At 38.9% G+C, this 22411-nt stretch overlaps 1 protein-coding gene across 5 annotated transcripts; it reads right to left on the bottom strand.

Moving 5' to 3' along the window:
* Window positions 1-770: 770 nt before the first annotated feature.
* LOC141781481 (NACHT, LRR and PYD domains-containing protein 3-like) lies at window positions 771-22164 on the bottom strand. 5 transcript variants are annotated; one of them, XR_012596874.1, is made up of 12 exons: window positions 22080-22164; window positions 17904-18189; window positions 15439-17173; window positions 14173-14346; window positions 12878-13051; window positions 12617-12790; window positions 11134-11307; window positions 6796-6969; window positions 6500-6673; window positions 4425-4471; window positions 3182-3928; window positions 771-1625 (listed from the first exon to the last, which is right to left on the bottom strand). XR_012596874.1 is itself a non-coding variant. In XM_074657240.1 (11 exons), the coding sequence occupies exons 2-11, from the start codon at window positions 18175-18177 to the stop codon at window positions 3273-3275; spliced, it is 3756 nt and encodes a 1251-aa protein (XP_074513341.1). In that variant the 5' UTR covers window positions 18178-18189; window positions 22080-22164; the 3' UTR covers window positions 771-3272. The 5 variants fall into 5 exon arrangements, 3 of the variants coding, with proteins under 3 accessions (XP_074513341.1, XP_074513342.1, XP_074513343.1); XR_012596875.1 differs by having other exon boundaries at window positions 771-1654; window positions 3199-3928; XM_074657240.1 differs by having other exon boundaries at window positions 771-3928.
* Window positions 22165-22411: the final 247 nt, after the last annotated feature.

Genomic DNA, 22411 nt, shown 5'->3' with positions numbered 1-22411 from the left:
GTGTCACACATGAATCCTCCCTGATCTCCCAGTATTCATTCAGCCTTTTTGGACAGTGGTGGTGGCCTAAAGGTTAGAGAGACGAGCCTGTGCGCGGAAGGTCGCCGGTTCAATCCCTCATTACCTCCACTGAAGTGCCATTGAGCAAGGCCCTTAACCTACATCCAGTGGCGCTGCTCAGTGGACTGTGGTTGTACTGGGTATCCATGTTTCCCTCACTTGCGTCTTTTGGGGAAATATGTTTTAAGAGAAATGAGACGTCGTTTCCTCTGAAGCGTCACGTGAAGCGACGTCCGTTTCTGATGTCAGCAGCAGCTGTAGAGACTTTAGATGGAGTTTATGTCTGAACTGTACTAATAATACTAATAAAGACACTCAGTTCTTCTCAGTGGCAGAGCAGCAGTGTTTCCTCTCTGTAGCCTGTTACCTCTTTAACAAACACCTGCACATGAATAACAGCTGCAGTCTGTATTTCTACTGTGGACTGAGTCCTGCTTAGAGGACCAGGAACCATCTCTACTGGAACACTATCTTTATATTATTTATTCATTATTAGCGTATCTGTATTTATTGATACTCTGATTGTGAGTTCAGTATTTAATAACCCAGACTATGACTATGGTGTCTTTTAAAGACTGGACATTATTTATTAGCAGTGGCGACTGGTGGAAATTTTTCTAGGTAGGGCTATGCCACATCCAATCAATTTCAGCAAACATCCCAGTATGATTTGATGCAAAAAAGTGAAGGTATCAAAAACACATTACTACTTTTCAGTTAAATAATCAACAATAATTTTATTCCAACAGGAGCAGTAAAGAATGCTTAGAAAAACACAACAGTATAACATGTACTCAGTGGTGGAAAGTAACTAAGTACATTTACTCAAGTACTGTACTTAAGTAAACCAGGAAAAAAAGTTTGGAAACTCGTGTTTGGTGGATTATTTCTCTGTTGTTACAATGCTAATTGGCATTGAATTTTACATGGTTGGAAAGCCTGTTTATTTACCTTCACAATGATGTCCAACTTGTAAGGATCATGCATTTGTGGGATGAGCAGCACAGCTGATTATGTGGGTAGCGCCCAAGAAAAATTTGCCAAAATGCTCAATGAATGTGATCAGGGCGTTCCTGAAAAAGAGAGCATTGCTCTCAGTGAATCTCCCCTGAATACATAAAAGTTTAAAATGCTTTTAAAAAAAAGTCTGACAGTGTGTTCCAATCCACGTACTTCCAGAAGTACACTTCAATGTAGTGCATTTTGTGCACTCTGTACTCACTTGAGTAGTGCGTAAATTTCAACGGGGTAGGGTCGTCTCAAATCGAATACTCTGCGGCGCACTGACCGGAAATGACGATCGCAACATTTGACCGCGGCTCGCTACCCGCCAAAATATCTTCTGAAAAAAAATGAAAGCAGAGTGGAAATTACGTTTCCAACGTCGTTGCCTACGATGTGTCCTCCTGTTGGCTGAAAATGCACCGGTATGTTTACGTATTGTATTGTTTTATTCTGTTATCTATGTATGTTTGAATAGTGGTCGTGGCTCCGCCCCTTCTGCTACGTAGCCAAGATGGCGACAGTTGAGTGTGGAAAGTGTCCAGCGCTCCACACTCAATGATCTGACCGTTTTGAGTACAACATCCGGGTACTTTGAGTGCACTGCATTTTGCCGTACTTCCCAGTGTGAACGCACTTATGCATTCAAAATAGTAAGTGTAAGTACAGAAGTACGCGGATTGGAACACACTGTGAGTTTGCTTTTCCTGTTTAACACTCTCATTTCATTTCAGAAGCTGCCCCTTCCTCCTGCCTCCCAGTAAGCCCTTTCCCTCACCTGGCCTGCATCACCTCATCACCCACCTGCTTCCTATTCCGTCGGATTAGATCCAGCCCCATAGCCTACATACCGGCCCCTTCCTTTACCTCGTTGCCGGATTGTCTTTTGCATCGTGCTAAAGCTAAGTTCACACTAAAGCCAGGAACGTCAGGAGCGCGTGGCAGCTGCGTTACATCTTATTTTTAAAATCAACACTTCGTGCTTTCATTTCAAAATAAAAGCCCTCAAGCGTTTTTTCTATGGACAGAATTCTTTCATTTGTTAACACAAGGCTTTTATTATGAAATATGTGCTGGACAGTGTTCTAGAACATGCAGTGACTTAGAGAGCTCCATGAATGAATATAGTACAGAGTTTAAGTGTGGATTATTACTATTATTTACAAATTACCACATATTTCTTAACCTTTCTCTGTTTAAAATAAATATAAATGATATTTATAATGAAATGAAATGGCCATTAAAAGGCAAACTCTATGTAGAAAGAAAGAGCTGACAGCAGCAGCTGCAGCAGCAGAAACACAGCTGGTGTGAACGCCCGAATCACGCAGCCACCACGCCACGCAGCAGCCACGCGCTCCTGACGTTCCTGGTGTGTCTGGGGCTTAACTGTATATACAAAATACATATATGGAAATAAGATTGACTGGATTGTATTCACCAGATGTATAAACCATTACATTTCCCTTATAAATTAAAAAGAAAATACCACTTAATTGTGAAAGAAATACAAAAAAAATCGAATTAAATAATTCCTGACAATGACTGATTGTAATTGATTTGAGAACATCTCTGACTACATACATGCTGAAAATCAAACATTTTCCTGGAAGTGTATGATTCAACTTTTCCCAATGGTCTAGTGTTAAAAAAGTGAACAAACGTCGCAATAAATCGTAATATCGAATCACAATACTTGTAGAATTGCAATACTTAAAAATCACAATCACAATTGCAGAAACCTTGAAAAAATGAGCTCTTGTGCATCTCTGTTATATTGTTTTAATTAATTAATTTACTTGTTTATTTATAATTTTGTTTCTTGTTTTTTATAAAGTATATATCTATAGATATCTATATCTATAGATATAGATATAGATATCTCTATATATATATATTGTTTCTGTTGCCTTGGAAAAATCCATCCATCCATCCATCTGCAACAGCTTATCCCGTTAGGCGGAGGCTGGAGCCGATCCCAGCCGACATTAGGCGAAGGCGGGGTACACCCTGGACAGGTCGCCAGTCCATCGCAGGGCTGACACATAGAGACAGACAACCATTCACACCTACGGGCAATTTAGAGTCAACAATTAACCTAACCTGCATGTCTTTGGGCTGTGGGAGTAAACCCACGCTAACACGGGGAGAACATGAAGGGCCCCAAGCTGGATTCGAACCTGCGACCCTCTAGCTGTGAGGCGCCAGTTCTAATCATTGCAGCACCGTGTAGCCGACACCGAAATACTTTGGATCACGTGGTGATCCCGTCGGAGGAGTTCCGTTTCTGATTCAGATGGTCCCTCATCTATCTTACAAAGAGACAGCGTGGTACCAAACCATGACTCACGCAAATTATGGTGAAAGCTGAACTCAAACCCAAAGCCAGGGTAGAGGGGTTCAGTGAATCTGGAGTAGACGGTGTAGAGGTGTGTCAGTGTGTCAGAGGAGACACTGTAGAAGGACAGATTGCCGGCAGGCCAGTCCAGATACACCGCTACTCTGCTAGTGTCTTCGGCAGAGAAAGGTATCGCTGTTTGTGTGTTATTGTGCCAAAGAATGCCCCTGTAACTATGGACCAGACTCCAGGACTTGTTGCTCCCTCCGAACATGCAATCTTTACCGCTCCCTCTCCTGCTGACTCCTCGGTAAGCCACTGCTAGGTAAGACCGTCCCTTCGTCTCGACTTCCCAGTAACAGCGACCAGTCAAACCACTTCCACACAGCAGCTGTTTGAAGCAATCGAATCTCTCTGGATGATACCGATAAGGCTGCTTCTCCTTCAGATATTCCACCTGTCTGTTGTCCTCGGACAGTACGAGCTGTCCGTGTGCGGTGTTTGGGTCCAGTGTGAGTTCACAAGCATCTGATAGAGAGACACAAAGACACAATAAAGCACTAGAACATACCTGTCATAGTCAGCATTTGTTAATATTACAGTATTAACGTGGATATTATTAACATTAGGGCTGTCAATCGATTCAAATATTTAATCATGGTGCGCCGCGGTAGCTCAACTGGTAGAGCGGGCGCCCCATGTACCAAGGCTGAGTCCTCACCGCAGCGGCTCAGGGTTCCAATCCGACCTGTGACCCTTTGCTGCATGTCATCACCTCTCTCTCTCCTATTCGTAACTGTCTCTCTCACTATCAATAGAGGCATAATAAAAGCCCAAAAAATAATATATAATGTAATCCCAATTATTCGCAGGATTGTCCATAGTTAAACGCAAATGAATCGCACATTTTTTTTATCTTTGTGATTTGTCAATCATTTAACACTCTTATGAACATGGGAGTGGCCAAATATGCTGCTTTATGCAAATGTATGCTTTGTTCTCAGTAATAAAAGAAATTACTTACACTTCCGCAGACCAGATTTTAACCTCTCCAATCCGCCATGGTCCACTCTGAAAGAATAAACATGATGAGAAAAGCATATTTTATGGTGGCCCTCAGATGCAAAACACACAAAAAAAGAAAAACTGAAAAAGACAACATTTCACAAAAAATGAAGAGACAAAAAGTTTTGTTCTAAAAGATGTTTTCAGTTTTGTTGTTGTGTTTTCTGAAATATTATTATGTTTTCTGTAATGTTATTTTGTTTCCGAGATTCGATCCAAGATGGCGCCACGAATGGAAGCCTCGGTGGTGCGCTTTCTAGTACTTTTTCTGTTTTATCAAATATTGTTGCGTTTTGCACCTCAGGGCCACCGTAATATTCTCTCGGACTGTAAAAATAAGATAAATAAATATAGTTCATTAAATATTAAGGTAACACTTTATAATAATAATTGTATTAATAACTTTATTATAATAACGGCCATTTATAAATGGTGAATTCATAGTTAATTAAAATGTAGTTATTAGTTATTTTACTGTTAACAAACCATGAAATAATTAAATTATAATTAATGTTTACTAATTGTTAATAATGCAATCATATATTATTATATTATTATTGTTATTTTCACAATTACACTCATTATATAATTTTTTACACTATAAGTATTTGCTAATAACAAAATTATTTCTAAATAATAATAGTATAATTATTTAGATAGATAGTTAATACATTGTCAATGGTTAATAATTGGTTTCTGGTCCATCTATCTATGTAATGTTTATAGATGTTTTATAAACAATTTCTTCATTGGTAATCATTAACAAATACTTAATATAATTCATAAAATGTTAAAAAAGTGTGCAACAATAAACTGTTAATAAATAGTTTACTAATGTAATCAGTATGTAATCGTTACCGTATTACATTCGCATTACGAATAAGTAGTAAACATTATTAATTATCGTTTCATTGTTTGTTAACAGTAAATTTATCAATTTACCATTCATAAATGACGGTTATTATAAAGTGTTACCAAAAGGAAACACAACATTTCACAAAACAGAAAATGTAGGGACTTGTTCTAAAATATTGAAGTATTTTTGGTTTGGTTTGGTTTTCTAATATGTTTTCAGTTTTGTTGTTATGTTCTCTGCAATATGATGATGTTATATTGTTATTGTGTTTTATCCAATGTTGTTATGCTTTACAACTCAGGGCCACCATAATATTCTCTTGGACTGTAGAAGTAAGAAGAATAAATACCCTTCATTATAAATTAGTTTCCAACCTGAAATCCATGCTAAACTAAGCATTACACCTTTGGGTAATGGGCAACCATTAGTTTTAAGCTCAATACCCAAGTTGTAATAAACATAATTATTAGGGCTGTCAAAGTTAATGCGATAATAATGTGTTACCGCAAATTCATTTTAACGACATTAATTTCTTTAACGCAACTTGCGACTTTTGGCTGTAGCGGGCTCGCGAAGGAGGCTACATAATGCTCAAAAGTTACGTTAAATTTTGGCGAGGAAAAACTGTCATGGCCATTTTCAAAGGGGTCCCTTGACCTCTGACCTCCAGATATGTGAATGTAAATGGGTTCTATAGGTACCCACGAGTCTCCCCTTTACAGACATGCCCACTTTATGATAATCACATGCAATTTGGGGCAAGTCATAGTCAAGTCAGCACACTGACACATTGACAGCTGTTGTTGCTTGTTGGGCTGCAGTTTGCCATGTTATGATTTGAGCATATTTTTATGCTAAATGCAGTACCTGTGAGGGTTTCTGGACAATATCTGTCATTGTTTTGAGTTGTTAATTGAGTTCAAATAATAAATACAGTATATACATCAATTTGCATAGAGCAGCATATTGGCCCACTCCCTTGTTGATAAGAGTATTTTCAACGGATCAAAAAATGCACAATTAATTTGCGATTAATGGTGATTAACTATGGACAATCATGCGATTAATCGTGGTTAAATATTTGAATCGATTGACAGCCCTAATAATTATCCTACTATCCCACTGCCCCTGACTAGGAATAAGTGGAAGCTCCCAGCCCTACTGTACGTCAGCCATACTTTAGAGTGTCCAGTCTCCACTGTGGATCATCCAGTCCAGCAGACAGGAGCGTCACTCCTGCGTCTCCTGGATGGTTGTAGCTCAGGTCCAGTTCTCTCAGATGGGAGGGGTTGGAGCTCAGAGCTGAGGCCAGAGAAGCGCAGCCCACCTCTGTGACCTGACAGCCTGACAGCCTGTTAACATTCAGCAATACAATCATTACTATAACTGGTCTGTAGTCGTGACTCGTGAGATCACAAGAATCTGGTCATGTGAGAGAAATTGTATGTGCGAGAGCTTTTAAATCTGTTCTAACCTGAGAGTTTCCAGTCTGCATTGAGGACTCTCGAGTCCGGCAGAAAGAAGCTTCACTCCTGAATCCTGCAGGTCGTTGTTGTTCAGGTCCAGCTCTTTCAAACTAGAGGTCTGGGAGCTGAGAGCTGAGGCCAGAGGTTCACAGCTTCTCTCTGACAGCTTACACTCGCTCAACCTGGATAACAATTAATGATGATGACAAGAGGCACCCCATTCGACTGTTAACAGGCCATTAAATAGGCGTAATCAGCCGCTATAAGCACCATAGATGTGGGTCATAAGGGGCCTACTACACCTACTATGTTGTAAAAGTGAAACTTAAAAGCAAAACGTTTTAACATGTTGTAAAACTGATTGAAACGTCACGTTGTGAACAAAAACAAAAAGGCAACAAAAATACAAGTTATTTAGGTTTAGGCAATAAAACTACAACTTCTTTATGTTTAGGCAAAATACAATTAGGTTTAGGCAAAAAAACTACAACTTTGGGTTTTGTCGATAAAACTACAAGTTCTTTAGGTTTAGGCAACAAAACTACAACTTCTTTAGGTTTAGGAAAAATACAATTAGGTTAAGGCAATAAAACTACAACTTTTTTAGGTTTAGGCAATGAAACTACAACTTCTTTATGTGTAGGCAAAATACAATTAGGTTTAGGCAAAAAAACTACAACTTTGGGTTTTGGCGATAAAACTACAAGTTCTTTAGGTTTAGGCAACAAAACTACAACTTCTTTAGGTTTTGCCAAAATACAATTAAGTTCAGGCAATAAAACAGCAATTTATTTAGGTTTAGGCAATGAAACTACAACTTCTTTAGGTTTAGGCAAAAAACTACAACTTCTCTAGGTTTTGGCGATAAAACTACAAGTTCTTTAGGTTTAGGCAACAAAAAAACAACTTCTTTAGGTTTAGGCAAAATATAATTAGGTTAAGGCAAAAAAACTACAACTTTGGGTTTTGTCGATAAAACTACAAGTTCTTTAGGTTTAGGCAACAAAACTACAACTTCTTTAGGTTTAGGAAAAATACAATTAGGTTAAGGCAATAAAACTACAACTTTTTTAGGTTTAGGCAACAAAACTACAACTTCTTTAGGTTTAGGAAAATTCAATTAGGTTAAGGCAATAAAACTACAACTTTTTTAGGTTTAGGCAATGAAACTACAACTTCTTTATGTGTAGGCAAAATACAATTAGGTTTAGGCAAAAAAACTACAACTTTGGGTTTTGGCGATAAAACTACAAGTTCTTTAGGTTTAAGCAACAAAACTACAACTTCTTTAGGTTTTGCCAAAATACAATTAAGTTCAGGCAATAAAACAGCAATTTATTTAGGTTTAGGCAATGAAACTACAACTTCTTTAGGTTTAGGCAAAAAACTACAACTTCTTTAGGTTTTGGCGATAAAACTACAAGTTCTTTAGGTTTAGGCAACAAAAAAAGAACTTCTTTAGGTTTAGGCAAAATATAATTAGGTTAAGGCAAAAAAACTACAACTTTGGGTTTTGTCGATAAAACTACAAGTTCTTTAGGTTTAGGCAACAAAACTACAACTTCTTTAGGTTTAGGAAAAATACAATTAGGTTAAGGCAATAAAACTACAACTTTTTTAGGTTTAGGCAATGAAACTACAACTTCTTTATGTGTAGGGAAAATACAATTAGGTTTAGGCAAAAAAACTACAACTTTGGGTTTTGGCGATAAAACTACAAGTTCTTTAGGTTTAGGCAACAAAACTACAACTTCTTTAGGTTTTGCCAAAATACAATTAAGTTCAGGCAATAAAACAGCAATTTATTTAGGTTTAGGCAATGAAACTACAACTTCTTTAGGTTTAGGCAAAAAACTACAACTTCTTTAGGTTTTGGCGATAAAACTACAAGTTCTTTAGGTTTAGGCAACAAAAAAACAACTTCTTTAGGTTTAGGCAAAATATAATTAGGCTCAGGCAATAAAACTACAACTTCTTTAGGTTTAGGCAATGAAACTACAACTTCTTTAGGTTTTGGCAATAAAACTACAAGTTATTGAGGTTTAGGCAACAAAACTACAACTTCTTTAAGTTTAGGCAAAATACAATTAGTTTCAGGCAATACAACTTCTTTAGGTTTAGGCAATAAAATTACAACTTCTCTAGGTTTAGGCAATAAAACTACAACTTCTTTAGGTTTAGGCAATAAAACTGCAACTTCTTTAGGTTTAGGCAATAAAACTACAACTTCTTTAGAATTAGGCAACAAAACAATAACTTTAGCTTTTGGCAATAAAACTACAACTTCTTTAGGTTTAGGCAACAAAACTACATTTTCTTTAGGCTTAAGCAACAAAACAACAACTTATTTAGGTGTAGGCAACAAAACTACAACATCATTAGTTTTAGGCAACAAAATTACAACTTATATAGGTTTTCGCAATAAAACTACAACTTCCTTAGGTTTAGGCAACAAAACTACAATATCTTTAGGTCTAGGCAACAAAACTACAACTTCTTTAGGTTTAGGCAAAAAAACAAAAAACAATTAGGTTCCGGTAATAAAGCTACAAATTATTTAGGTTTAGGCAAAAAAAACTACAACGTATTTAGGTTTAGGCAATAAAACTACAACTTCTTTAGGTTTAGGCAAAAAAAGTACAACTTCTTTAGGTTTTGGCGATAAAACTACAAGTTCTTTAGGTTTAGGCAACAAAACTACAACTTCTTTAGGTTTTGCCAAAATACAATTAAGTTCAGGCAATAAAACAGCAATTTATTTAGGTTTAGGCAATGAAACTACAACTTCTTTAGGTTTAGGCAAAAAACTACAACTTCTTTAGGTTTTGGCGATAAAACTACAAGTTCTTTAGGTTTAGGCAACAAAAAAACAACTTCTTTAGGTTTAGGCAAAATATAATTAGGTTAAGGCAAAAAAACTACAACTTTGGGTTTTGTCGATAAAACTACAAGTTCTTTAGGTTTAGGCAATAAAACTACAACTTTTTTAGGTTTAGGCAACAAAACTACAACTTCTTTAGGTTTAGGAAAAATACAATTAGGTTAAGGCAATAAAACTACAACTTTTTTAGGTTTAGGCAATGAAACTACAACTTCTTTATGTGTAGGCAAAATACAATTAGGTTTAGGCAAAAAAACTACAACTTTGGGTTTTGGCGATAAAACTACAAGTTCTTTAGGTTTAGGCAACAAAACTACAACTTCTTTAGGTTTTGCCAAAATACAATTAAGTTCAGGCAATAAAACAGCAATTTATTTAGGTTTAGGCAATGAAACTACAACTTCTTTAGGTTTAGGCAAAAAACTACAACTTCTTTAGGTTTTGGCGATAAAACTACAAGTTCTTTAGGTTTAGGCAACAAAAAAACAACTTCTTTAGGTTTAGGCAAAATATAATTAGGCTCAGGCAATAAAACTACAACTTCTTTAGGTTTAGGCAATGAAACTACAACTTCTTTAGGTTTTGGCGATAAAACTACAAGTTATTGAGGTTTAGGCAACAAAACTACAACTTCTTTAAGTTTAGGCAAAATACAATTAGTTTCAGGCAATACAACTTCTTTAGGTTTAGGCAATAAAACTACAACTTCTCTAGGTTTAGGCAATAAAACTACAACTTCTTTAGGTTTAGGCAATAAAACTGCAACTTCTTTAGGTTTAGGCAATAAAACTACAACTTCTTTAGAATTAGGCAACAAAACAATAACTTTAGCTTTTGGCAATAAAACTACAACTTCTTTAGGTTTAGGCAACAAAACTACATTTTCTTCAGGCTTAAGCAACAAAACAACAACTTATTTAGGTGTAGGCAACAAAACTACAACATCATTAGTTTTAGGCAACAAAATTACAACTTATTTAGGTTTTCGCAATAAAACTACAACTTCCTTAGGTTTAGGCAACAAAACTACAATATCTTTAGGTCTAGGCAACAAAACTACAACTTCTTTAGGTTTAGGCAAAAAAACAAAAAACAATTAGGTTCCGGTAATAAAGCTACAAATTATTTAGGTTTAGGCAAAAAAAACTACAACGTATTTAGGTTTAGGCAATAAAACTACAACTTCTTTAGGTTTAGGCAAAAAAAGTACAACTTCTTTAGGTTTTGGCGATAAAACTACAACTTCTTTAGGTTTAGGCAACAAAACTACAACTTCTTTAAGTTTAGGCAAAAACCTACTAGTGGGTATAATGGGCTTCTATTGACCCACATCTATGGGGCTTATAGTGACTGATAACGCCTATTTAATAGCCTGACAAAAGTCTAATTGGCTGACAAAGAAGACTCTTTTGTGAGGTCTGCAACCAAAAGAAATCATGTCTGGCCAATAATTCACTTTGCTGACCTGATAGTTTCTAGGTTACAGTGTGGACTCTCCAGTCCAGCAGAAAGAAGCTTCACTCCTGAATCCTGCAGGTTGTTCTTGCTCAAGTCCAGCACTCTCAAGCTGGAGGTCTGGAAAGTGAGAGCCGAGGCCAGAGATTCACAGCTCTTTTCTGACAGGTTGCAAGCTCTAAGCCTGAAGAAGAAAAGAGAATTATGAAACAAACATAAAAAAAAAGAAGAAAATCTTAAATTGGTCTCAAGCTGAAAATTTAAAGCAGATAAGCCCTGACACACTGAAATCACTGTGTAGAAAGATGGACTCAAGCCCCATTTGGACTGGATTAATTTTCTCTATGGGAGGTGGGGTTATTTTAACAACCTGCCATGGTCGGTAAATTTAATCCAGAGCGCGTATGCGGGTCATTTTTTAACCCTGCCCTAGTAATAATTACAGCCAAAATTTCCTACTGTTCATCTGCGAACGTGTTGGTCCCCCTGTTAATTAAATTTCGGGGACACTGAACTCCCCGTTGACAGTGTGAACAAACCACTACATCCAGGAAACAGACGTGAAAGGATTTGGATTTATCAACTTAAATCAACGAGACAATGACAAATTCGCCAACAATACAAAGAGCCTTGGAGAGGAGTTTATTTTCCTATGCTCTGCTAGAAGATCACTTGAGCCCTGTTTCCACCGCAGGAACTTTCCTCAGGAACTTAGAACCTTTTGAGAAACTCATTGCATTGCGACTGCAGGGACCAGGCTCTGAATTAGGTTCTGTGAGACATTTTACGGGGCCTTTTTACCCCCCAAAAAGGCCCTGGTTTGGGGGTATTATTTTCTGAAAGTACCGGAACTTTGGGGGTGGAGTTTGCAGGGATGACCGTCACTGATTGGTCAAACACCCACAGCGTGTTTTTTAGATGAAACGGGCGGGAACACTGAACTGCAGCCTGCAGAGTGTGTTTGCTTTGACCACCAGCAGCCCTCGTCCCATGTCATGTTGCTTTTTTAAACCTCAGTGGACTAATTTGCCTAATCTTTGCAGGTATTTTGACAACGGTGGAAACGCAGACAACAGCTTTTAGTTTCTTGAGAAGGAGCCTCGGGATCCCCCAGTCAGAGCTGGTTAATGTGGCCCGGGAAAGGGAAGTTTGGGGTCCCCTGCTGGAGCTGTTGCCCCCGCGACCCGATCCCGGATAAGCGGTTGAAGATGGATGGATGGAGAAGGAGTTCCAGGGACTAAAAGTCTCAGGTGGAAACCCAGCTTTTGTACTACTGTTGAGTTGTACTCTGAGAGAAGAAATAGAGAAAACTTCCCGACAGGATGTTAGATCAACCAATCAGCTTGCTTGACGTCTGGGTAGGTTTGCAGAGACATTTATGCGTATCTCCGCATAAGCAGAATTCCAGCTTTCGCGGGCACACATATTGGCACCTGCAGATACAACTTCTAAACTTAAGTGCCAGAAACTGTTGAAATAGTACAGAACCTGACCTGAGAGTCTCCAGTTGACAGTGTGGATTCTCCAGTCCAGCACTGAATACCAGCACTCCTGAATCCTGCAGGTTGTTCAAACTCAGGTCCAGCTCTCTCAGACCAGAGGACTGGGAGCTAAGGAAAAAGGCCACAGCATCACAGCCTTTCCACGTCAGCGCACAGCCAATCAACCTGAAAAAGAATGAGCGATGAAGACAAACTTTGAAAATTACAGCTTTCAAACAGATTTGGGTGTGGTTCATCATAAAGCCAGCTGACCTGAGAATTTCAAGTCCACAGTGTGGACTCTCCAGTCCCTCAGAGAGCAGCTCCACTCCATCGTCCTGCAAGTAATTGCTAGTAAGGTCCAGCTCTCTAAGACTAGAGGACTGGCAACTGAGAACTGAAGACAGGGCTGTGCAACTCGTGGATGTCAGATCACAGCCACTCAGCCTGAAGAAGATGGACAAAAGTAAAACAAAATCATTTCTGTTCTATTGTCATTTTCTACTGAAATGGCCTGTGTTGAACAATAAAATATTATAAATATAATAAGTGTTTTCAGTCCAAAATGGCGACAGGGGCTGTTGTCAAAAAAACACCAGACTTTCATCTCTTTGCTTCTATACTCTTTGCTTATATGAATATGCTAACAGGAGCTAACTTTGCTCCACTAACTTCTATGGTAAGTAGCTAGCAGGCTAGCGAGCTAGCTGGCTTTGTTGATGTATGTGGCGGTCTGTGGTTAAACTTTTAAACAGGAATTAATCAGAATTACGTCATACATTTCCTCTTGAAACAATCACTAACCCATTGACAGCGTTTATTTACATTTATAGCTCTACATTTATTCAATTACTTCATTCTGTTACTAAAATACTTTCACATTTGAAAGGTACATTCAACTGATGTAATTAATGTAATGCATATCTCGGGTAACAATATTTGGGAGAAGTGAAGCCCAAGGTATTTGTAAATCTATGTCAAATCCACCTCTGAGGTGGGGTCCAAATGATCCTTAATTTTGGGATCAAAGTGATTCAGATTTCTGCTTTAAATTCTAAATACCCAAATGCAGAATTTTGTCCGGATTAAAAACCACTATAATCCCATGAGATCATTTTGAAGAGTAAGTCTTGGCCCGGTTATCCGCTGGCTACACCACAACCCCCAAAATATAGCCCCTTGCCCCCAGAGACTTATCTGTCATTAGACCGGAAGCTGATGGGTTCCAAGGTTGTTTGTAACATGGCTATATGGAAATAAATCTTTTTTTTAAAGTAAAACTCCTAGTAAACAGTCAACCTGGAAACAATAAACACGGCCAAAACATGGAGAGCGCCTGAGCATATCTTATAAATTGTATCATAAATGGTGTATTTTAGTGTATTTTCATCAAATGTACAGTCCCAGTTGTAGTAAAGAGTAACAGAATACATTCAGTTCATTATCCATGGGATCTTTGTTTTAAAGATGATATTGCCATTGAAATTAAAATGTCGATGGCGTTGTTTGATGCTATAATGATGCTCTGGATATCGTATATAAAGAACCTTTAAATAAAGCAAGCAGACCTGAGAGTTTGAAGTCTACATTGTGGATTCTTCAAGCCATCCGTGAGGACCAGGAGTCCTGCATCCTTCACATTGTTGTAACTCAGGTCCAGCTCTCTCAGATTAGAGGTCGGGGAGCTGAGAGCTGAGGCCAGAGCATTGCAACTACTCCCAGACAGTTTACAGCCACTCAACCTGAAGATGACATAGCCAGAAAGAAAGAACAATAATCTAAAAATATAACATTTACAGGTTTGAATACATAAGCGCCGGAAGTAGGGGGGGCCAAGGGGCCATTGGCTCTCCCACTTTGTTTTTAAAGTCGTGAATCACTGTATCCCTGCAAAAGCCCCTATATTGCAACACAGTAATAGAAAATAATCAATTCCCGTCCACCCTGTGTGTTTCAAGACTGGAGGGTGTCAGAAGTGTTTTTTACTCTACAGGTACGCCCCCATTTTAATCTGTGCAGCAGCTCTCCGTCTCAGCTGTGTCTCACGTAACCGCAACCTGAACTGAAGCGTTTATTCGCGCTTCAAGTAATTTTTTCGACAATATTTGCGCAAATGCGAGGTCGATGCCCATTAAAAAAGCACTGAATAATATGTGTATCCATGTCTTGCAATCGGCGGATAAGAATGTGCTGTGGATCTTTATCCAATCATAATCAACCATTGATTATGATTCAGATGAAATCAAAGTGATCAGAAATTCACCCCACTACAGTTTCATAATGAACCAAATATGTTTTTATACTTCTCAACTGGTGGGCTGACCCTCTCCGGGCGCATCGTCCGTTGCGCCGCGACCAAGGTTTGATTGGAAAGTCCCGATCGTGAGTTTTACAGCACCCCTCGCCCGGACCTCGCCGCTGCCCGGGGTCGTTGAGTACTCACTACGCAATGTGCCCTCTCTCCCTGTGGGGAGGGACGGGATCCCAGCGCGACTATCAACCGGGGCAGACTGTCGTTAGTGCGAGGGGTCTGCGGCAACGTTGGCAACCAATTCATAACCATACAACCTTGATGATTAAATAGTTTACTAGAGCACCAAGTTGTTCATAGATCTAGCCTAGATGATGCTCTCACAGTGCTCCAGATTGTTGCATTTAACTTTAATATGTTCAAAATTTTCTTCCTAGGCAGCACCACACCACAGTCTCTCAAAATCCTGTTGGAAACACTGTACTTACAACCCCCCCCCTCCCCCCCCCCCCACTTCAAAACTCATTCCGGCACCACTGATTGAATACATTATGCATATGATGTGAATGTGTTGTGAACCCACCGAGATAGACTGGAGGCTTGAAGCACTGGCAGCAACATCAGTAGACCTTCCTCTGAAGCAGAGAACTTCTTCAGGTCAAACACATCCAACTCGCTCTCTGATGACAGTAAGATTTTGACCAGAGCCGACCACTGAGCAGGAGACAGTTTGTTTGTGGAAAGCCATTCTGAACTCAGGTACAGTTGGATCTCCTCCACTAGAGAATGATCACGCAGCTCATTAAGGCAGTGGAACAGGTTGAGGCATTGCTCAGGAGAGGGATTCTCTCTGGTCTTCTTCTTGATGTACTGGACTGTGTCCTGATTGCTCTGTAAGCTACTTCCTGATTGTTTCAACAGGTCTTGAAGAAGTGCTTGATTGGTCTGCAGTGAGAGGCCAATTAGGAAACGGAGGAACAAGTCCAGGTGCCCATTTGGACTCTGTAAAGCCTTGTTGACCGCACTTTGGAGGAGGTGATTTACTGTAGATTGCTCTGTGCTCTGCTCAGCAGACTGTTGGGAGGTTGATGGCTCTTCTGCCAAGAGGTTGACACCAGAGTTGATGAAGGTTGCAGTGACATGGACAGCAGCCAGAAACTCCTGAAAGCTCAAATGGACAAAACAGAAAGGTTTGTCCTGGTTCAGCCGGCGGTCCTCTTTAAGGATCTGTGTGAACACTCCAGGGTAGACTGAAGCAGCTGTGATATCAATGCCACACTCTTTAAGATCTGCTTCATAGAAGATCAGGTTGCCTTTCTGCAGCTGCTCAAAAGCCAGTTTTGCAAGAGATATAATGATCTCGCTGGTCTCTGTGTTCCAAAGTAGACCTGTCTCAGCTCTTCCATGATTTTTGGCATTCGCCAGTTTGGACTGATCTAACAGAAAATGGATATACATCTCCGTCAAGGTCTTGGGCAGCTCTCCTCTGTCATTGGTTTTCAACACATCCTCCAGAACTGTCGCAGTGATCCAACAGAGGACTGGAATGTGGCACATGATGTGGAGGCTTTGGGATGCCTTAATGTGAGTGATGATTCTGCTCGCCAGCTCCTTATTCCTGAATCTCTTCCTGAAGTACTCGTCCTTCTTTGGATCAGTGAACCCTCTCACCTCTGTCACCATGTCAATGTACTCCGGAGGGATTTCATTGGCTGCCCCGGGTGTTGTGGTTATCCAGAGGCTGGCAGAAGGGAACAGTTTCCCCACGATGAGGTTTGTCAGCAGCACGTCCACCGAAGCCGAGTCAGTGATGTCAGTCAGAATCTCGTTGTTGTGGAAGTCCAAAGGAAGTTGACACTCATCCAGACCATCGAGGATAAACACAATCTGGAATTTATCAAAACTGCTTATTCCTGCTTCTTTGGTTTCAGTAAAGAAGTAATGAAGAAGTTCCACCCAGCTGTATTGTTTCTCCTTGAGCAAATTCAACTCTCGGAAAGTGAATGGAAATATGAACTGAATCTTGTTGGTGACTTTGTCTTCGGCCCAATCCATGGCAAACTTCCGTGTCAAGACTGTTTTCCCAATACCTGATACTCCTTTTGTCAATAATGTTCTAACTGATCCGTCTTGATCAGGTACGGTTTCAAAGAGGTCTTGGATGACGACCTTTCCAGAGTTTTCCTCTGTGATGTCGAGCTCAGTGTAGATCTCATTCATCAACATCTGCTTCCCAGATTTTGTGTCTTGCTCAAACAAATGCTGAAACCTCTTCCTCAGGTTGGATTTGAGTTTACGTTGGCAATCAGTGAGAGCCTCTGAACAAATACAGAAGAGATGACATTAAATTTAACATGCTTTTGTACAAAATAACATTCCCATACAAATAAACTGCATTCTCATTCATGTTTCGAGGGAAAGTCCCTTGGGGTTTTTCTCCCACAATGAGAAGCAGGAACTACGGATGCTCTGTTACATGGTAGAGGAATGTGTGGCAGCACAGAGTAGTGAGGAAGCTGTTGAACACTATTATTTTAAGGTTGGTGCAAGTGGCACATCTTTCCATGGTCACAGGTGTACTTCATCACACCGCAGTTAAGGCCTTTGCACACCAAGTCCGTATTAAAAATAAATACAACCTCACGTTGTGTCAATCACGTTTACAAACTGACCCCGAAACGTTTGTCCGTCATTAAAGTTTTCGGAACAGGTTCAATTTTCAGCGTTTTTTTCGCATCCATTAAAAGGCAAAAAAGGGTTGTTTGACCACTCACAGCCACCGTCCGTGCATCATCCAAAAGGGGATGATAAACATTGATTGCGTGATTGCAGAACAAGGACAGAATCAGAATCAGGGATAACAAATGATATACGAAAGATTAGACAGTACATCGGACTCAATGTGCGAGGTTTCTGTTTCTTTTTTTTAATCAAACAACAGTTTAAAAGAACGGATGCAAAACAACGGACTTGATATGCAAAGACCTTTACACGTGTAACTCTGTTCTATCCTTTTATGTATTTATTGATTTATTTCCTCACACTTACCTTTGGATGTTGAGCTGATGTTTGATAAACGCTGCACCAAGTCATTCTTTTGGATGAACTTCAAAACCTTGATGGTCACCTCCACTGCATTTTGGTTGTAGGTCTCTATGATCTCATCCACTGTGTCCAGCCTGTCTGCATTCCCTAACTGGCTCCTTGGGATTGCTGGGAAGCCTTCCAAGGCATCAGCCTGCTGCAGGAACCATTTGAACTTTTTAAACTCTCCGTCTGCCAAATCCTCCAACGTTGCCAGCAGCTCTACGGCTGTTGCCATGGTCTCTTCCTGCTGAAATACCATCAAACATTGTTAACAATTTACAATAAGGGTGCATTCATTCAAATCAATTAGCACACTGAAGTATGTTTTTTAGTATTAAACAGTTTGTAAATGTGGTAGTTAATTAACAATTTGGGCACACTAACCAACACTTTATCTTAATAATCGATCTTATCAGAGGGTCATTATGTCTACATGCTGACCGTCACCACATTATCTAATCCTTTCATGAATTAAACCCAAAGTATTTAATTTGTTTTAAATAATATAATGTAGCACAGAACGGACAAACCAAGCATTTTACGTTACCTTAAAGGGGACATATCGTGCTCATTTTCAGGTTCATACTTGTATTTTGGGTTTCTACTAGAACATGTTTACATACTTTAATGTTTAAAAAACCCTTTATGTTCCTCGTAATCTGCTTGGATATACCTGTATTTAGCCTCTGTCTGAAACGCTCCATTTTAGTACATTTCAATGGAATTGCAACAGAATTGCGTTGCTAGGTAACAGCTTGGGTCCATGTTTACTTCCTGTCAGCTGATGTCATTTACATACATAGCAACAGGAAATAAACTGGGACACATTTAGAATTTTACATTTAAAACTTTGAAATGGTCTAAATATTGTAGATTTATGACGTCACAAATGGACAGAAATCCTAACGGCTTGTTTCAAAAGCTCAGTTTCTGAATACGGGCTGTGTGTATTTCTCTGTGGATTAAGTGTTTCGATACTTTCACAGTATTTATATAGAACTAGAATCCAAACGAGATCCCGCTAAGTGGTCGTATGAAGGTGGTTATAAGGTCGGTAAATCAACATCAGGGTTTCTCAGTCTGGCTGTGAGCACGTTCACATGAACGTGTTTGCATGGTGTTTGCAGTATATGACCAATCACAGACATGGACAAGTCTACAGACAGGCAGACAGACAGGCAGAGCGGCACATTATACAAAGCAAGAGTAAACTATATCAGACGAATACGAAGAAATTAAACACTTAATCCAGACTAAAAGTAACACAGTTGAAGCTGCCAGATGCAGGAAAAACAGCTGGTGAAAGAAAAAACTCCTGATGTGTGAATGCTTAAATTAACACACTTATTAATTTAACGGAACACTCAAAAGTCAGGTGTAGTCGTCTAAATATAAATAGCTTTTACGAGTGTAATGAATGAATGGATTACATTTCTTTTAACCCTGTGAGTAATCAACGGCGTCTATGAGTATTTCAACATTCTTTCAGCTGCGTCCCCGTCTCCGGTGATGTGAAACGGTCTCAAGACCAAGTAAAAAAATAAATATAAAAATAATAATTCAAAGTGGTAAACACCCACAGCATAAATCCAGCTGTCCTTCCTGCATCTGTCAGTTTAAACTGTGTTGTTTTAGCTGGATTATGACTGTAACTTCTTCATATGTGTGTAATATTATCATACAATCACCACACTGAGCTCTGATTGGAGCAGAGCAGGTTAGCTGTTCAGCATCAGTTACCATGGTGATCTACCCCGGTAAGAAGTGAACCACCTTCGTACGACGGAAAACCCTGAAGGGTTAACCCGGAAGTTACCTCGCTAACGCCAAAACCTGCTTCGTAGTACAGACCTCTGGTTCGTTGAAATGCGCTAAAACGGAGCGTTTCAGACAGAGGGTAAATACAGGTATATTCAAGCAGACAGTATGAGGATAAACATGTTCTAGTAGAAACACAAAATACAAGTATGATCCTGAACATGAGCATGATATGGGACCTTTAAGGTATAAGTAAAAGGAAAGAAGACATATATATAATACATGTAATAATTGGGTTTAAAACACCCTTCTAAATAATTTATCTATATCAAATCCCAATATGGAAAAAAGACACACCTGTTGTACAACATTTTTTCATTTTTCCTAATATGTGTGTCAGAATATAAGTGTATATATAGGAGGAGCCATCGTAGTACAACTACCATGATTTGTTTTAGAGAAAATGTTTGATCTCATACTCTAGGTGACTACAGACTTCTAGGTGCAAGAGTCTGTGTGAAAATACAATAGCTTTCTCTGGAGGAAGAGGGTATTTCAATCTCCTCCTCTTCTAGGAGATCTAACATGCTCTCATTGTTGCATGGTGCATTTTTTGGACTAACGGAATAACGGGCTGTCGAAACAATGGCAGGATGGGTCTGAATTCCTTTTGTGTCATGCTGATAGAACGATTAGAAATTGGGGCACACAATGGTCAGTGTATGTTTTGGTCATTCGATTTTCCTTTCACAAATGGATATTAAAAAACAAAAAAATGAGTGGTTATTTGATTTTCATTTTAAAATACAGAAATTAAAATTGAAATACAAGGCGTTTTTCTTTATCAGGGTCAAAAAGGGGATGAACTAAACTTAAAAAACGGGTTGATTTTCATTTACTATTTCTAAAAACAAAAAATAAAAAACATTAGAAGACAGAAACGAATAAACGCACGTTTTTTCATATTCGGCGACCGAAAGTTGCCATTTACAAAGTAAGAGCGCGTATGAGGACGGTGCTGCTGTGTAACTGGAGGTGATGGACATGGATCAGTACGTAGTTTTTTTAAACAATAAAAGAGTGTGTCTCAGGGAAGAAGACATGACTGCAGAAAAACCTCGGTAAAGTTGGAAAAGATATTGACAGATTTGAACTTCCCGGATCAATAACTCATAAACCAAACGTTGTTTAAACACCAACGAAGGCTCTTTCTAACCGTAGTGAGGTAGACAACGAGCTACAACCTCATTTTAATCACAACGAGCCATCTCCGAACTGGACACATAACATCGGTCTCTATGTGCAGCCGGCTGTGAGACGAGTGGTCAGGGACCGTCTACAAAGTGCAACGCCAAAAAGAGATGCTATAAAAATATTCAATAACTTCACTGTTATACAGTGTAGTACCACCAAAATTACTTCACACATCAATGGTCTCCTCATAGTTGTACTACAACACTTAGTTTGGAAAAATATACTTTTGCATAATTTTGGTGAATTTAAAATGGGAGAAATATTCAATAACTTCAGTATTATACAGTGTAGTGCCATCAAAATTTTTTCCCTGAGACACACTCTTTTATTGTTTCAAAAAACGATGTACTGATCCATGTCCATCACCTTCAGTTACACAGCAGCACCGTGCTTTTTTCTTTCATACACATCACCGTCCTCATGCGCGCTCTTACTTTTTAAATGGAATCTTCCGGTCGCAGAATATGAAAAAACGGGCGATTTTTTGTTTCTGTCTTTTAGTGATTTTATTTTTATTTTCAAATAAAAATCAAATAACCACAATTTTTTTTTTTAATATCCGTTTGTGAAAGGAAAATCAAATGACCAAAAGATACACTGACCCACAATGAGTCTAGAGAGCCGTCCTGTTTGATGTCAACAGCACATGCTAGCGGTCACAGTGTGGTTAATGGTATATTAGGGTGTCAGGATGTGTGGACAGCATTTTAAATATCATTGCAGATGCAAAAAAGCAAATAAGCGTATTCTACAAACTGTCAAGTTCTTCCTTTAATTGTTTTGGTGAGAGTGTCGCACTGTAAAGGACAGAGGGTGTTGTATCCTGTACAGATTGTAAAGCCCCAAAATTTCTGATTTGTGATTTTGGGCTATACAAATAAAATTGACTTGACATGACTATAAACTCACCCCAAACACACACATTTTATCTGCACTTCAAATAACTTTAGTCGAATGTAAAACTAACTCAGTTGTTGGCTAATGCTTGCCTTTTTGTAGCCTTACATTGATCTGGAATGGTTATGATGTGTAATAAAATGCTCTTTTTGTGCAGAGGATTTGGTAGGCATTGAATCCCGCTTTTTATAAGTTATTGTGTGAAAGAAGTAAGGGAGAAAGCAGTACCTTTTCTTTACAGACAGAAGTTTTGACTGAAGCTCCTTCTTCTCTGGATTGAGGGCATTCTTGAATCTGTGTGGTTTTATAACAGCTGAGGGGAAAGAACAGAAAAAGAGAAGAGGAACCTGGAAGTTCCTCATAGGGCCTACAGTTAGTTCCTCAGGCAATTGTGTCATAAACTTTATATTTTTTTTAACCAAATATGATGACATGGTTTTGTCTACTGCCTGCTGGGTTGATGCATTAAGTTGGAAGTTCCTCTTTAGTGTCTAAAACAAAGATATGAACATGCACATGCACTCGTAACATCAGATATATATAAGGCTGTGGCGCACATT

The sequence above is a fragment of the Sebastes fasciatus genome, chromosome 13 (genome assembly GCF_043250625.1).
Source record: "Sebastes fasciatus isolate fSebFas1 chromosome 13, fSebFas1.pri, whole genome shotgun sequence".
Taxonomy (NCBI): Eukaryota; Metazoa; Chordata; class Actinopteri; order Perciformes; family Sebastidae; genus Sebastes; species Sebastes fasciatus.
This window is presented reverse-complemented; position numbering and strand designations above follow the sequence as displayed.

Coding starts and splice junctions, on each gene's coding strand:
- LOC141781481 (XM_074657240.1), bottom strand. CDS start 18,177: ATGGCAACAGCCGTAGAGCTGCTGGCAACGTTGGAGGATTTGGCAGAC. Junction 17,174..17,903: donor CATCAGCTCAACATCCAAAG/GTAAGTGTGAGG, acceptor GTATTTGTTCAG/AGGCTCTCACTGATTGCCAA. Junction 11,308..12,616: donor TGTCAACTGGAGACTCTCAG/GTCAGGTTCTGT, acceptor TTTCTTCTTCAG/GCTTAGAGCTTGCAACCTGT.